Here is a 16592-nt window from a genome sequence, read left to right as displayed (position 1 = left end):
AAAAAAAAAAAAAAAGATTCACTCTCATTTTAATTATGTGGATGTTTATGTATCCTTGTGTAGGTATGTACAGGTGAGCACAGGTGAGCTCAGAAGTGAGCTTCAGATCCCCTAGGCTAGAGTTACTGGTGGTGAGCCAGTGGCATGGGTGCTGGAACTGATCTCAGGTTCTCTGGAAGAGTGCCCAGTGCTTTTAACTGGTAAGCCATGTCTCCAGCCCCAATTTCCTCTCCCCCCTCCTCTTAAAAAAGATGTGTTTATGTACTTTATGTCTATGAGTGCTCTGGCTTCACATACATCAGAAGAGGGCATCAGATCCCATTATAGACGGTCGTGAGCCACCATGTGGTTGCTGCGAATTGAACTCTGGAAGAGCAGCCAGTGCTCTTGTCTGCTGAGCCATCTCTCCAGACCCCCACCCTTCTCCCCCACCCTGTTTTCCTCCTTTTTAAAAACAGGATACTATTAAACTAACCTCATAGAGTTTACTGCAGGAGTCAAGTGGGAGCGTGTGATGGAAAGGTTCTATCAACAGAGCAGGGATTGCTTTAATGGACATGACCGCCCAACTCCTATCCAGAACTGAGGCCAGTGCTGCCCGGAGGGACCAGCCTCCTCACTCATTTCTGACAGTCTCCTACCTTGGCTGTCTTCCCCAGGACTCCAGGTAGCAGTGTAGGCTGTTGTAAGCGGGATGCAGCAGCTCAGCTGGAACCCAGTGGAGGCAGCACAGGAGATGGACAACGCGTCTGGAAGTCGAACGATTTCTTCCTCCTGCAAGGGCACCTTCACCACCTGCCGCAACCTCCACTTGAATCCCTGGGCCTCGAAGATGCTCTCGTACTCACCTGCAAAGATGTGCCCATTGTACCCGGTGGCTCACCTAGGCCTGCCTGTAGGCCACCTCTCCACTGCTTTCTAAGTCACAGCCCAGGCCCTCTAGGATCCCATGCCTGCTCCCCGTGCCAGGAACCTAATCCCAGCCAGAAGGTACCAGGACAGCCCTTTTGGAAAACATTCCCATGCCCCAAGGAGAAAGAGATCTATAGAAGAGGCTCCTGGTCTGTCCATCTTAGCCAGTGAGCCTTTTCCCCCACAATGCTACCCAGTCACTCAGTATCAGGGCCAATGTTTCTTAGCCTGTGGGTTATGACCCCTCTGGGATCAAATGACCCTTTCACAGGGGTCACCTAAGACCATTGGAAAGCACAGATATTTACATTATAGTTCATAACAGCAGCAATGTTACAGTTATGAAGTAGCAATGAAAATTTTATGGTTGGGGGCGGGCGGTTACCACAGCACGAGGAGCTGAATTAAAGGGTCGCAGCACTAGGAAGGTTGAGAACACTGCTCTAGACAAGCACCAGTCTTTTCTCAGTGGGAACTGAGTGGTCTCAGTTTTTAACATCCCCCATATGATGAACCTTTTTTAACAGGAACAATTTGTTCTGATGAGTAGCAGCAATCAGAAGGTTGACATTTTTGCACTTGTGTTTGCGTGTCTGTGCGTATGTGCACGCTCACACATGCACAAGCATGTCTGCTGTGTGGGTGAGCAAGTGCCACAGCATGTGTGGGGGTCAGAGGGCAGTCTCAGGTATGGCTGTTCACCTTCCACCTCGTTTGAGGCAGGATCATTTTGTTTGATCCCGTATCTTCTGGGCTCTTTTTCCTTCCATGTTTTGGTTGGTGGGAGGTTTCATGTAGCTGCCAGTAGGGAGCGTGACCCTGAGCATCTCCTCCTTCTGCCTTCATCTCCCAAATGCTGAGATTATAGGTGTGCACCACCTGCCTGATTTATGAGGTGTTAGGAATTGAACCCATTGCCTCGTGCTGGCTGGGCAAGCACTTTACCAACCTGAGCTCCAAAGCTGCCAACCAGCGCAGCCTAGGCACAGTCATATTAACAGGAAACAAAGCCGGCTGCTCTGCATTTGCTCCCTGCAGAGTCTTGAAGGCAGCACAAGATGTCTCACTACCCATTCCTGGGAGAGCCAAGTGACACCACCCTCGTGTGTGTGTGTGTGTGTGTGTGTGTGTGTGTGTGTGTGTATGTGAGATTTTATATCATCATGTATCAGGACAACACTGAGTTTTTGTGAAGCTCTGAAAGGGTTTTCGGAACCCCCAGACTACAGTGCACAGTTGGCTGTTGTACAGGACTTTCCACGCTATAGTGAGTCCCTTTGCTTTCCCAGCAAATGGAAAGATGGAAAAGTCTAGATAGAAAGGGGTGAATGGAGGGAAAAAGGAAGAAAGGGGACGCGGAAATGAGAGGGAGAGGTGAAGAGAAGCAGAGAAAGAAGTGAGTAGTTCATGCCTGCAACCTCAGTGCTTGGCAGGCTGAGGCAGGAGGATTGCTGTGAGGTTGAGGTCAGCCTGGGCTACAGAGAGAAATGACTCTTTCTCAAGAGACCCGTGGGAGAGAAGGAACTAGAAGAAACAGTGGAGGGTTACCTGCCCAGTGACGGGACATGCGGGCAACACGAAGGCCAGCCTGGCCCTCATTGGACGTCTGTAACACATTGGTCCCCGGCCATAGGATAATGGGTCTGTTTTTCTTTGAGTGTCTCAAGAACCATCTCAGGTTTGTAGCTTCCTCTTTCTTGAAGAGAATGAGGTTCAGGGTGTCCCCATGCATTTGCAGCTGGGAGTCCAGTGTCAGGTTTGCAGGAACTACAGGGAAGGGAAGAGATGGACCAGAGAAGGGACCTAGCTAGCAATTCCTCTCCCCACCCTCTGAGGCCTGCCTCTCCATATGCCTCCCCGAATGACTTTCTTCTTGGCCATGCTCGGGTATCTGACTGTGATGACACCCCAGCCTGGTAGACCCTCCCACTGAGAGTTAAAGTGGCAAGCCCTCTGGCTTATGACTTCCACTTTCCAGGGACTTGGGGTGGCTGGAGCTGCTTCAGGGAAGATCCCCTTGCCCATGTGCCTCCAGAGCTGTTTTCATTAGTCTCATTTTTCAAGTCCCAAACTCAGGACCAGGGTCTTGCTGAATAGTTGGCTTTTTCCCCCCCAGCCAGAGGAGCAGCTGGGCTTGGACCAGCTGCCAGAAACACAAGTCCAAAGTACAGGCAAAAAACCAGCCAACCAACCAACCAACCAAACAAACAAACAAGCAAACACCTCCAACAATCCAGAAAGTATTTCTCTTTACTTGGGGATACTAGAGTCCAGGTTCCTAACCCTCCTTACCAGGTGGCAGCAACTGGCAGTAGCCAGGAACAGGACCATGGAAACTGCGGCACATACAGAGATCTCTTTCTGACCTGTGGCCCCAGCAGTCTGGGTAAAGGGAGCAAAGCGTGGCGTTCCATTGGTAGCCAGGGTGGCAAGTGCAGAGGCTAGTCCCGCTGTGGTTAGCATGACACTCTGTGACCAAGAGAGGCAGGCAGGTAGGCTGAGAAAATGAGGTCTCAGGGCTGGACACTAATCTTGAAGTCCCAGGAGATCAGACCCACCCACATACCCAAGAGGACTTCCTTGGCAACCTGCACTGAATAAAGCAGGCCATGCCTGGCAAGGACACCCTGGTGAAGTTCCTCACGTTCTGCCTGCCTCCTGTATTCTCTGCCCAAATTAGAACATGGGGACATGGACAGGAAGGGAGGGGTTGGCTGGGCAAGGAGATGAGGAAGGTCATGGGCCAGGGACATTGAAGTAGGGAGGGGGAGAAGTGGAGTAGGAGAGCCCGCTGCATCCTGGGCAAGCTGTCTAGCTAGAGAGTTGGGAAGCTGCATGCCATTTCCAGGGAGTCAATGCAATTACTACCTGTTGTGAGATAAAGGCCAGTAAGCATTCTTGGGGGAAGGAATGCCAAGGCATTAGGAAGAGTAAAGTTCTTAGAGAGCTCCTGTGGCCAGGCTCTGTTTGAAAATTCCAGATGCACATAGCTGGAGATCAGCACTGATTCTACAGAAGCAAATGGGACATCAGAGGAGAGGCAGTGAGGCCCCAAGCTAGTCCCCTTTGACCTTAACATACTCAGGTGGCTATTTCCGGGGACATAAGCAGTTGTCATTTACAGTAGCCTGCCTAGGTACACAGAGGATGCAGGATGGCAACCACTCCCACTCTAGTTGGGGAAGCACTCTGGTCTATGGTTCCAAGTTGTCATTGAAAAGTGCATGTGTCTTTCTAGGCCTCATAGCTAAAGAGCTGGAGAGCCCCCCCTCCCCACCCCAGAGCCTTTCTATGCCTGAGTCATATGTCCCCTCCTGTTCCTTCCTTTCCCCTTCCTTGATACCCCTGCCCCGCCAGTCCCTCCACTCACCTTCTACTCCACTGGACTGGTTCAGTTGCTGCCCAGATTTCCTTCCAGATGGACTGAGCTCCTGGAAAGAGACAGAGAAGAGACTCTGAGGAGAGATGCTTGGTACACGTTCCTCCCATGGCACCTCAGGGGCAGCCTGGCAACTCTGGTGTGACTTATTCTCTTGGAAGCTCTTCTTTAGGCCAGAGGTCAAATATAAGTATCTGGTGGGAGAAAAGGGCATCCAGAAACCAGGGGGGTGGGGTGGGGTGGAGAAGGGTATAGTTCCAGGGACCCTGCCAGGGCCAGCAGGCTCATACGAAACCAGGAACCAGGCACACCCTGGGAGTCAACATGCTTTGTTTAGCTCCTTCCTGAATTTACCTGTCCCTGGGCCTCTAGGATAATTGAAATGGCTGGGTCCAGAGCCCCAACAAGAAGGCAGGGTCCTGGAAATTAACCCACACTTTCCTCTCAAAAGCCTATGCCTGTGCATCTAAAAACCAGGTGGCAGCCCACACTTCCAATCCCAGCTCCCAGGAGACTGAAGCAGGAAGACTGTAGCAAGTTCAAGATCAGCCTGGGTCACAGAGTGAACCTTTATTTAAAAAAACAACAACAACAAAAAAAAAAAAAACCCAAAAAACCTAACAACAATCACCCCCCACCACCACCAAATATAAATAATAAAACCAGAAGGAAGGCAGGCATGATGGTTCAAGCCTGTAATCCCAGAGCTTAGGAAAATGGGGCAGGAGTATCACTTACTTAAACACAAGAGTTCAAGAGCAGCCTGGGCAACACAGCAGATCCACACAAAAAATAAAAACAAGAAAGTCCATAAAAACTAGGAGGGCCCCTAGATACAACATAATCGGGTGTAGACAGGGATAGGTTATAGATAAGACATAGAGAAAGCTACAGATAGGGATTTAGATCTGGGGATTGCAATAGATTTGGAGATGTAGATAAATGAATAAATATCAATATTGTTACTTCCTGGGAGAAAATAGATTATAAAATACAAGCCTAGGCTCCACCCCTTCTCCTCAGACTTTTCCCCATTCCCCATGCCAATAAGCTTCTGCATCTGCAAAGGTTTTCTTCTCATTTCATTTTAAGTTGCTAGCATGACCAGGAGAGCCTTTATCCAAAAAGCAGCAGCAGGTGCCATAGGGCATCATGGGGACTCAGGTAAAACCGTGGAAGTGTCCCCTCGCCCTGGGCAGAAGGCTGCCTTCTTGGGGGTCTTGCAAGCTGGTCCCTTCCTTCCACCTATCCTTTTGTCGTACACCCTGTGGTCCCTCACAACCTGAGGCTCAGATTGTGATCTCTGCAGGTCTCCCCAGGGCCCTCACCCAGTACTTACTGACTGGTCTGTGGGGACAAATGTGGACTCCAGCTCTAGCAGGGGAACCATCATAGCCAGGAGCAGCTGGGAGAGCGCTGGAGAGGACATGGCTTCCTGCAGCAGCCTTCCCTCAAAGCCCTCTAGCTGTTCCATGATGCAAATTTCCTCCCCCAGAGCTGGCAGGGCTCTTACTGAAGAAAGGGAGGAAAGAGAAGAGGGAGCCAGGCTGAATTTACAGAGCAAGTGCCGCAGCCTGTGATTCAGTCAGCTTTGCTTCCAGGTCACAGGGGCCACCTGGACCCCACACAATTCTGTGAGAACAGTGTGCCTTGGTTCTCCTGGGCTCTAGAACCAGGACTCCAGGAGGAGAGGACACGGGTGTCAAGTCACAAGAAACAAGGGGCCACAGAGCCAGGTTGCAGGCATGGTCCTCGGGGTCTAGGAAACTTGGATTGTTTTGGAATGTCTCCGGGAAGCTGGATCTCCCAAACTAAAGCCGAGGTTAGAAAGGACTATAAAGGGAGCAGCAAGGTGGCTCAGAGGGTAAAGGAGCTTGCCACCAAGCTCCACAACTGAACTGGTCCCTGGAACACACATGGTAGGAGAAAACCAACTCTCGTTCCATCAAATGCCTTACCTCCGTCCCCTGTACTGGTATGTCAGAATACCTCTGGTTGGGTAATTTTTTTGCTTTGTTTTTACAAGACAGGGTCTCTCTGTGTAGCCCTGGATGTCCTGGAAGTCACTCTGTAGATCAGGCTGGCCTCGAACTCAGAGATCCACCTGGCTCTGCCTCCCCAGTGCTGGGATTAAAGGCCTGTGCCACCACAACCGGCAGGCTGGGTTTTGTAACAAATAGAAATGTCTTTGGCTTACTGTTTGGGTCTTGAGGGTTGCATCCTTTGAGGATCTTCATGACAGGAACATTACAAGAGGGTATCCTGAGAGGCTAGAGAGCCAGAGGGTCAAACTCTTCTTTATGAGATCGGGTCTTACTCTTCTAGAATTTACTGTATGGACCAGGCTGGCTTTTGACTCACAGAGATTTGTCTGCCTCTGTCTCCAGGTGCTGCGATTGAAGGCTGTTGACAAAAATGAAACCATTTTGGGCTGACGAGATGGTTCTGTGGTCAGGATCACTGGCTGTTCTTCCAGAGGCTCCAGGGACCCACTTGGCACCTCACAAGCATCTGTAATTCTAGTCCCAGAGGGTCTGATGCCCTCTTCTGGCCTCTTCAGGTACTACATGCATGTGGTGCTTAGACATACATGCAAGCAACACACACACATAAAATGAAAAATAAAGGAAAAAAAACTTTAAAAATGAAAACATTTGAGAAACTTGTAATTTATAAGTGGAAAGTTCCTTCTAGTTAGAGTATTCACCAAAGTCTGTCCTCAGTTACTTACTGAAGCAGTGTGCACGAACACCTAAAATCTATGAAGTTATTAACTTCACAATGGAGATCAGCTCCAGGGATAAAAGAGTAAGAGATGGTGAGAGGCTGTGATGAACAAGCTAAAAGCTTTGAATTACATATGGCAGGCAGTTGACGCCGTTAACTCCTGCCGCTGCATATATGGAGGCTTATATCTCTCACTGCATGGCACAGCTAACATGGAGGAGGATAAACGAGGGTGAGGAGCCTTTCTATTCACAGTTTGGATCCACAAAGAAATCTGAAAATCATCTTTTGATTTTTTTCCCCCTAAGAGAGTTTCTTTGTGTGTGTGTGTGGGGGGGGGTTGGTGGTGTGATAGATATGGGCCAGAGACACAGGTTTCATCATGGTATTTTCATACATATTTATCCTGATATTTTGTTTCTATTCATCCCTGTCCTCCACTGTCCCATCCCTCACCTTCTTGCTGGTCACCTTCTTCCTCACAAATAGCCTCCTTCTGATTTCATGTCTTACCTATTGATTTGTTTGTTTGTTGGAAACAGGGTCTCACTGGCTAGCCTAGAACTCCCTATATAGATCAGGCTAGCCTTGACCTCAGGAGCTTGTCTGCCTCTGCCTCCTGAGTAAAGGGATTAAAGGGATACACCGCACCCAGCATGACACAGCATGCAGTGCTACTGACCTCTCCTCCCGCCCTTCCCTCTAAGCCCTTCCCTCTAAAGGGCTCTGCTTCCTCTTTCAAATCCTCTTTTTAATTTCCTCTCTCTCCCTCCCTCTCCCTCACACCCCCACCTCTCTCTCTCCCTCTTCCTCTCCTTCTTTCTCTCTCCCTCTCTCTCTCTCTCTCTCTCTCTCTCTCTCTCTCTCTCTCTCTCTCACACACACACACACACACACACACACAAGTCTGCAGGAGAGAAAACATTCAGCCTTGGTCACTTCGAGTCATGTCTGGTTTATTTTGCCACGACCTCTGGTTCCACCTACTTTTCTGTAAATGTCATGACTTCATTCTGTCCGTGCACCACATTTTGTTTTTCCTAGATGGTCATGTAAGCTGGTTCCATTTTTTAATCTACAGTGAATACTGCAACAGTAGACAAGGGCATGCACTTTCCCTGTGGAATGTTGATACAGAATCCTTCAGGTATATGTATTCAAGAGTGTGACAGCCAGGTCTATGATAGCTCCATTTTTAGCTTTTTGGGTCATCTCCATACTGATTTCCATAGTAACTGCACCAATGACAGATGGTGTTATGGCAGTGTTTGTCAACATTCTAGCGCTGTGGCCCTTTAATATAGTTCTTCATGTTGTGGTGACTTTTCACCATAAAATAGTTAAATTGTGACTTTATAACTGTAATGTTGCTACTGTTATAAATCATAACATACATTTTCTGATGGTCTTAGGAGACGCCTATGAAAGGGTCATTTGACTCCCAAAGGGTTCAAGGCCCACAGGTTGAAAACCAATGTATTACAGGACCTTGAAAAGCTTCTGCACTGAAAAGAAATAAATAGCCAGAGTGAAGAGATAGCCCAGAAGGTGGAAGGAAATGTTTCCCAGCTGTACACTAGACTGTGGGGCTGGAGAGATGGCTCAGTGGTTAAGAGCACTGGCTGCTCTTCTAGAGGTCCTGAGTTTTAATTTCTAGCAACCACATGGTGGCTCACTAGACTGGAGACTGATATCTAGAATATGTAAAGAATTCTGGCTGGGCTCAGTGGTGTGTGCTTATAATTCCAGCACTGGTGAAGCAGAGACTAGAGGACTGCTGTGAGGTTGAGACCAGCTTGGTTTACCAGTGAGTTCCATCTAGCCAGGGCTACCCAGCAAGATTGAGAAAAGAACTCTAAAAATCTAAACATCAAACAAAGGAAACCACCCGATCTATTAATGAGCTAATGAAGTCAACAGTTCTCGATATGTGTGTGCATGTGTGTGTGTGTGTGTGTTTCGTGTTTGTGCAAGTGTATATGCATGTTTCCATATGTATGGTCACGTGTGTGTGTGGAAGTATGTTTGTATGCATGCATGCATGTGGAAGCCCAAAGTTGATGTTGGAAATCTTCCCTGATTGTTCTTCCATTTCCTTTTTTTGAGGCAAGGTTTCCAATCAGCAATGGAATTCAGGCTGTCACTCATATTGACAGCAAGAAGCACCTTTGCCCACTGGGTCATATTGCCATCTCTTGTTACTATTTAAAAACAACATGTTAGGTCTGGAGAGATGGCCCAGTGGGTACAGCACTCGCTGCGGAACATGAGGACTTTAGTTCAGGTCCTCAGCACTCTTGTAAACAGACAAGCAAGGCAGCATGCGTCTGTAATCCCGATGTGGGCAGATAGAGATAGGAGATTCCGGAGGGTGGGGGTGGGGAGGGGGTCAGCGGCCAGTTAATCTATCCAGCCAGGAGGAGCTTATTTATGCGTTTCTATTGCTGTGATAAACACCATGACCAGAAACAAATTGGGGAAGAATGGGTTTAGTTAGCTTACAGTCCCAATCACAGTCCGCCCTTGAGGGAAGTCAGGGACAGGGACCTGGAGGCAGGGACTGAGGCGGAGGTCATGCAGGAGGATGCTTACCATCCTGTTCCTCACCACTTGTCCAGCTTCCTTTTTTATACAACCTGCCTAGGGCTGGCGCCTCCCACACTAGGCTAGGCCCTCCTGTGCCAGACATTAAAAAAAATAGTCCCAGACTGAACAGATGGCTCAGAAGTAAAGAATGATTGTAAGGTCCTGGATGGCTCACATCCATCTGTAATGGGATCTGGTGCCCTCTTGTGACCTGCAGGCAAACATGCAGCCAAAATGCTGTATAAAAAAGGTCCCACAAACTTGCTCACCTGACAGTGTGAAAAGGGCATTTTCTCATTGAGGTCTCTTTTTTCCAGATGAATGTAGCTTATGTCAAGTAGACAAAAAAACTAAACAGCTGTGATGACCAAAACCATATAGATCTTGTCTCAAAAAAATGAGAATAGAGGAAGATGCCCCTGTGTCAACTTCTGGCCTCTACAAGTGCATGTTCAGGCATGTGCATTGGCACACACAAATGCATACACCACATACATACACGCACCACACTGATTTTTATCCCCATCAGCCAAAATACAGAGAGGAAGTGCTCCCTGCTCTGGATTGTACAGTCCCCAGCTGTGCTAAAAGGGGCTGAGGATCCCCTCCCCTCACCAAAACACGGGGTGACTTCAGAGCAGCTGCTAATGTGTGCATGCCGTTCCCATGAACCTGACCCTAGGACACTGGCTCTGGTTTCCACTGGTTGGAAAAGAGTCCCTCACGTGGCATCGGTGCCTGCCCTTCAGTGGGATTGCGATGGAGATGTTGGGAGAGGAACGTTTAGGGAAGTGGGCAATGGCCAGAGCTGGAGCAGCCCTTCATATTCTTCACCCTAGCATTAGAATGAAGTTGGAAGCCAGGCCTGGTGGAGCACATCTGGCATCCCAGAGGACTGGGAATGGCAGAGAGATCAGAAGTTTGAGGCCAGCCTTGACCGTGTGAGGCCCAGACAGATGGAGCAAAACACAGAGCAAGAAACTGGAAGGATGGAAGGCAGGAGACTTAAGACAGCTTGAACTGTCCAGCTTTAGTTGAGAGACAAAAAAGGGAGAATTTGCCTCATAGAGTTTAGCTAAATCAAACATAAAACAAACAAAAACTCCCTGTGGTGGTTTGAATATGTTTGGCCCAGGGAGTAGCACTATTAGGAGGTGTGGCCTTGTTGGAGGGAGCATGTCACTGTGGGCATGGGCTTTAATACCCTCATTCTGGCTGCCTGGAAGTCAGTTTCCTATTAGCAACCTCCAGATGAAGATGTAGAACTCTCAGCTCCTCCACGTCTGCCTGGATGCTGCCATGCTCCTGCCTTGATAATGGACTGAACCTCTGAACCTGTAAGCCAGTCCCAATTAAATGTTGTCCTTGTAAAAGTTGCCTTGGTCATGGTGTCTGTTCATAGCAGTAAAACCCTAAGACACCCCCATAGTCCACAAAATCAGCAGTTCAAACAATCTTGAACTTCAGACTCTCTCCAACAAGACATCTCATGCATAGCATGATTCCTTAATAATCTGCTTTTCCCATCATTCCCAGGAGCCCTGTCAGGTCCTAGAAGCATTTGCTCCATTTACAGCTTTTCAGTCTCAAAACAGGGTCCATAAAAGAAGCTGCCTTATAAAGTTGCTTTTTCTAAACCTCTACCACCAATTAGCTATCCACCCAGCCTGAGCAGCAAGGAAAAGCTCAAAACTGGCTCTTGACAGGTTCAACAGCATACATCTATAATGTCAGCCACTTGAAAAGTCTGAGGCAGGAGAATCCCAAGTTTGAGACCAGCCTGGGCTATAAAGCAAGATTGCATCTCAAAACAAACTACAAAAAATTGGGTCTTTTCATGGGTGACACTCTCCCTGGGAGCATCCTTGAGAAGTGCCAGTCAGGTAGAAGACAAGCATAGCACAAGGCCTGTGAAAATGGGCATGCTTAATGCCTTCTTTGGCATGCACTCTAACCCAGAAGCACTGGATTTCTCAGCTTTGGGATGTGTATGGAGACTTATTATATCTGCATGATTGACTATTATTCACCGAATCCCCAGCTCTTCTCTGTTCCCCTGGTTGGGCAGGGAGCAGGGTTGACATTTCCAAGCTTTTAATTGGAGAGCTGGTTTCCCAGCTCTACCTGTCCTCTCATTAGCATATAAAAGGACATGCACCACTATGGGTATTCCTAGGGTTTTAGGAGGTATGTGCCAGGAAGCTAGGTAGATACCTATGAAACAAAGTGTGTGTGTGTGATGTGTATTGTGTTACTGCAATTCCTTCACTATAGGAGGCCTTGATTCCAATGTTCCATGTCCCATTCCCCTGCCAACCCCGAATATTATTCCTAACACATTCCCAGGCTTGACTCTCTAAAGAAAAAGGCTTTACTGCCAGGCCACAAGCTTGAAAGGGCAGTGCCTGTATAGAGAGGGCCATATAGAGATCAACCCTAGACTTGGTGACTGTTTGGACTTGGTTTTTCCTGTGGCTTTTTGTTGTTGTTTGTTCCTTCGATTGCTTTCTGTTTTGTTAGTTTGTGGGACTGGAGCTTACTCTGTAGCCCAGGCTGACCTTATGATCAACCCTCCTGTTTCAGCTGAGATTACAGGAATGCACCACCATGACTGCCTTCCCTCTAACCTTTGAAGGCTCCCCAGGATAAACTGACAGAGATTGTACAGGAGACAAGGTATTAAGATCTATCATTTATCCGGGGCACAGTGGCACACACCTTTTATTCAAGCACTCAGGAGGAAAGCAAAGACAGGTGGATCTTTGTGAATTAGAGGCCCATCGTGGTCTACAAGGTAAGTAGCAGGGCAGCCAGAGCTATAAAACCAAGCAAATAAACAAGCAGGTTTATAATCTGCAAAAATTTACTAAATCAGAAAAACTCCAGGTGTGTCATTTATCTCTGTCTTAGTTAGGGTTTTAAGGCTGTGAACAGACACCATGGCCAAAGCAACTCTTATAAAGGACAACATTTAATTGGGGCTGGCTTACAGGTTCAGTGGTTCAGTCCATCATCATCAAGGTGGGAGCAGGGCAGCATCCAGGCAGGCATGATGCAGGAGGAACTGAGAGTTCTACATCTTCATCTGAAGGCTGCTAGTGGAAGACTAACTAGGCAGCTAGGCCTCAGGACACACACCCATAGTGACACACCTATTCCAAGAAGACCACACCTCCTAATAGTGCCACTCCCTGGGCCAAGCATATACAAGCTGTCACATTCTCCTAGGTCCAAGTGCTCACGAGTTTACAAACTTGTCTTTTTATAGGGGAGAGACGGGTAGAGAACATCAGGAGACTAATACATGATTTCAGGCCTAGGGCAAATGTGTTCTTTAGAATGGACAATGATTTGTTAATGATTCTGAGACCAAAATTGAGGACAACGCTGGACCAAAGGTTCTCCAGTGTGCTGGCAAACCTGAGTCCTTCTTTTGATTTAGTTTAACTAATAGAAGGTCTGAGAGGAAACAGTGGTGACTGCTTCTTCCTGGGTGGGAGGGACTCAGACAGAAAGGCTTTGTAGAATTCCCTGCCAGCACTGGATGGGAGATACAGGGAGGGATCTGTTCTGAGGGATGGCTCATGGAGCTTCAGATTTCAGGGCACCAGGCTCCGGGCAGCTGTGGCATGTTCTGGAGTGTGCAGTGAGGAGCAGAACTGAAGATCATATGCAAATCCTATGCTTACATTTTTGAGGAATTAGGAAACATTTTCCCACAGACGCTGAACCATTTTACAGTTTTAACTCAAAGTGCATGGATTCTACTTTTTCTCCATTCTTACCCACACCTGTGTAGGCTTCGGAACCTGAATCCAATCTACAGTTGATCAATCAAGCCATAGCTTCCATGGCTAGGGAGTATTTGTTGAGACCAGTAGAAACCTTAGTAAGAGAGGTTTGGCCAGCAGAGTGGCTCAGCAAGAAAAGGTGCTTGTACACCAAGCCTGATGATCTGAATTCAATCCCTTGGCCCTCATGTTGGAAGGAAAGAAGTCTCACAAGTTGCTCTCTAACATGATTATGTATATATTGTTCCAGGCATGTGAACACACGCACGCACACATGCACAAAATAAATGTGGTAACAATAATAACAAAGGGACAAGGGCAGACTGGACATAATAAATATTTCCTAGTTCTAGGTCTAATGCACTTGTAGTGACACTGGCTGTTTTAACTCTAGGTGGCGCTCAAAGCCAAGGTTTGTACAAATTTTGCTCTCCATTTAGAACCTCAAAAAATAGAAATTTGGTGGGTGGGAAGTGTGGACTCCCATTAAACAGGCAGTTGTCTGCCACTCCATAGGCATCCTGTAATAAGCTCATTCTTCTCATCACAGTGGACTTGCATATGTATTCTTTGGGTTGCAGGCATCACCCCAATTTGGAGGCAGACACTTCCCCAGGAAATACACAGAACTGCTTATTACCTGTCCCTGCCCCTAAGCTTTTAGGGAATTGTGTACTTTATTACATTAGTCCACTATAATTTATGTTTTCATTTAACTGGGCATCTGATTGCTTCTGTCTTCTGTAGTTATAAAAAAAAATGGCTCACTGTCATGCTATAGAAAAAACAGAATCATTTTTCCTACCCTCTCAACAATCCACACTTCTGACATCAGATGGGCAGATGCCCATGCCTGATGCCAATCTAAGGGCCCAGGTTGTTTGCTCGTGCTTTTGACCAACTGGCTATCCAAGATTCCCATGACACCTTCCTTGGACTCAATTAACTTGCCAGAGATATTCATACAACTCAGAGAATCACCTGCATTCCTTTTATCCATTTATTAGCAGTTTGTATCATGAAGAGACACAGGAGACAAGCAATGTGGGGAGTCGTAGGTGCTCCTCTCTTCTCTTTGGGAATACCAACTTCAGGAGCCATTGGAAGCTTCCCAAACCCAGCCCCTTTGGACATTTCATTATGTGGCTATGACTGACTGAGGCACTAGTCATCAAGTGAACCTGCACTTTCTTCCCTCTAGGGAGCTTGAGGGCTGAAGCTGAAAGTCCCACTTCCCTACTATGTCTTCACCTTTCAGGTGACCAGCCCATCTTCTGATTCTATTGAGGGTCCTTCAGCTACTCATCTTCTCAGATAGACATTTCACACTGTCACAGGTTCCCCATTTTTGCAATGAGGTCCTCTTACATCCCCGGCTTGGGTTATTTCACAATGTTATATCATTCCAAAATGACTATGAATGAGCATGAATCCTGCTTTTAGCACTTGCTGATGTCAGCAACATGTATTTCTTTTCTTTTTTTTTTTTAACTTTTATTGCATTATGATGAGAAAAGTTACATTTCAATTTATCTGAATTTGTTAACATTTAAAAACATATTTTAAGTAAATAGAATTAAATCATATTCTTGTTTCCCTTTTGTACCCCAACTCCTCCCAGAGACCCCCCTTCAATACCTACAATATCCTTTTTGTCATATTCCTTAAAATTTACAAAATATTATAACAATAAAAATAAGTATTATAAAAGTTGTTTGATATAAACAACAATCAATTTAACAGTCTTATGTAGACACTCTTCTACAGCCACAGTGAAAATACATTTTTCTCAATATAAATTTTAAATAACTCCAAACATATTAACTGTATATTTCAAAATAATACATCACTACTAGTATTTTCTTAAATGAACATAAATATTAAAGACTTTTTGTTTGTTTTGTATTTAGTAGAGTTTAAAATCTTGGCTCTTACTGTGATACAAGCCACTTTATACAAGTATAAAGATAATTTTTAGACATTGGATTTCATTGTAATAAGGCTGTACTTCAGTGACCCTCACATCACCAAAGGATTTTACCTCCATTGTAGCTAAGCTGAGAGTTGATAGTTCTGCTGCACCAAGAAATGAATTGTAGGCACAATTTTTGGATACAGACTTCCTGCTATGGTCAAAGCTATTTGACTTGAGTGAGTGACTTTATTCTCAGCCTACAGAGAACAGGTTACATTCATTTAAGAAATGGTGTATGTATTAAGATGGTCTATCCATAAGTCATTCACCAACTGTTTCAATGAACAATGGTTCTGCTTGGAAGGTGGCACAGACATTAGGTAAGAGTTCATTAGCTGTGATAATTTGGAAAAGCATTCATCTCAGAGAAAGAGTAACTTATAAAGTCCTCTTCTTCAAACTAGATACAAGAGTTTCAAATGTCAAGCAAAGCATTCAGTCCCACTCTTTGTTGTTCTCTTACAAGCAACCTCCCTAGTTAATCGTCTGTTTCCTTTGGGTATATAAATACTTTTGAAATATATAAGCTGTTCTGAAAACCATAGTATAGTGTAAAAACATGAAATAAACAATACTACTAATAGAGAGGCTGAGATAGGAGAAGCAAGATTTCAAGACCATTATGCTGTACGCAGCCAGACACTGTCACAAACAAACAAGCTGAAAGTGTATATAGATTGTACAATATTGGACCTATTTCTCCAATTACCAAATTAGAGAGACCATTGGATGACAATCAACAAATTTCTACTTCCTCATATTATTGGATTTCAATCGATTTGGATATGTTGGTAATATTAATTTTCATATTAAGAAAAAGTAATTGTCACTTCCTGTTGTTTTTGTTATAAGAGGTGGAATTAGGTTTGTGTGGATTTGTTGAAAGATTACTTTCTTGCTTCTTCTAGGGTGTAGTTTTGCTCCTTATGTTGATGTTTTCCATCTATCATCCTTTGTAGGGTTGGATTTGTGGGAAGATATTGTGTAAATTTTCTTGTTTTGTGGAATATCTTGTTTTTTCCATCTATGGTAATTGAGAGTTTTGCTGGGTGTAGTAGCCTGGGCTGGCATTTGTGTTCTTGTAGGGTCTGTATGACATCTGCCCAGGATCTTCTAGCTTTCATAGTCTCTGCTGAGAAGTCTGGTGTAACTCTGATAGGCCTGCTTTTATATGTTACTTGACCTTTTTCCCTTACTGCTTTTAAAATTCTTTCCTTGTTTA

General features: G+C 46.0%; 1 protein-coding gene across 1 annotated transcript in view; it reads right to left on the bottom strand.

Moving 5' to 3' along the window:
* Window positions 1–16592, bottom strand: part of Adgrf3 (adhesion G protein-coupled receptor F3) — a 34535-nt gene that overhangs the window by 6835 nt on the left and 11108 nt on the right. The window contains exons 2-8 of the mRNA XM_031356926.1: window positions 6489–6694; window positions 5631–5803; window positions 4283–4343; window positions 3781–3921; window positions 3205–3381; window positions 2461–2679; window positions 642–848 (exon numbers count right to left, since the gene is read on the bottom strand). Coding sequence (XP_031212786.1) covers window positions 642–848; window positions 2461–2679; window positions 3205–3381; window positions 3781–3921; window positions 4283–4343; window positions 5631–5803; window positions 6489–6528 — 1018 coding nt within the window. The 5' untranslated portion in view covers window positions 6529–6694. The remainder of the gene's footprint in view (window positions 1–641; window positions 849–2460; window positions 2680–3204; window positions 3382–3780; window positions 3922–4282; window positions 4344–5630; window positions 5804–6488; window positions 6695–16592) is intronic.

This window comes from Mastomys coucha, unplaced genomic scaffold (assembly GCF_008632895.1).
Source record: "Mastomys coucha isolate ucsf_1 unplaced genomic scaffold, UCSF_Mcou_1 pScaffold6, whole genome shotgun sequence".
Classification (NCBI taxonomy): Eukaryota; Metazoa; Chordata; class Mammalia; order Rodentia; family Muridae; genus Mastomys; species Mastomys coucha.
The sequence above is the reverse complement of the archived record's forward strand: the minus strand, read 5'-3'. Positions and strand labels throughout refer to the sequence as shown.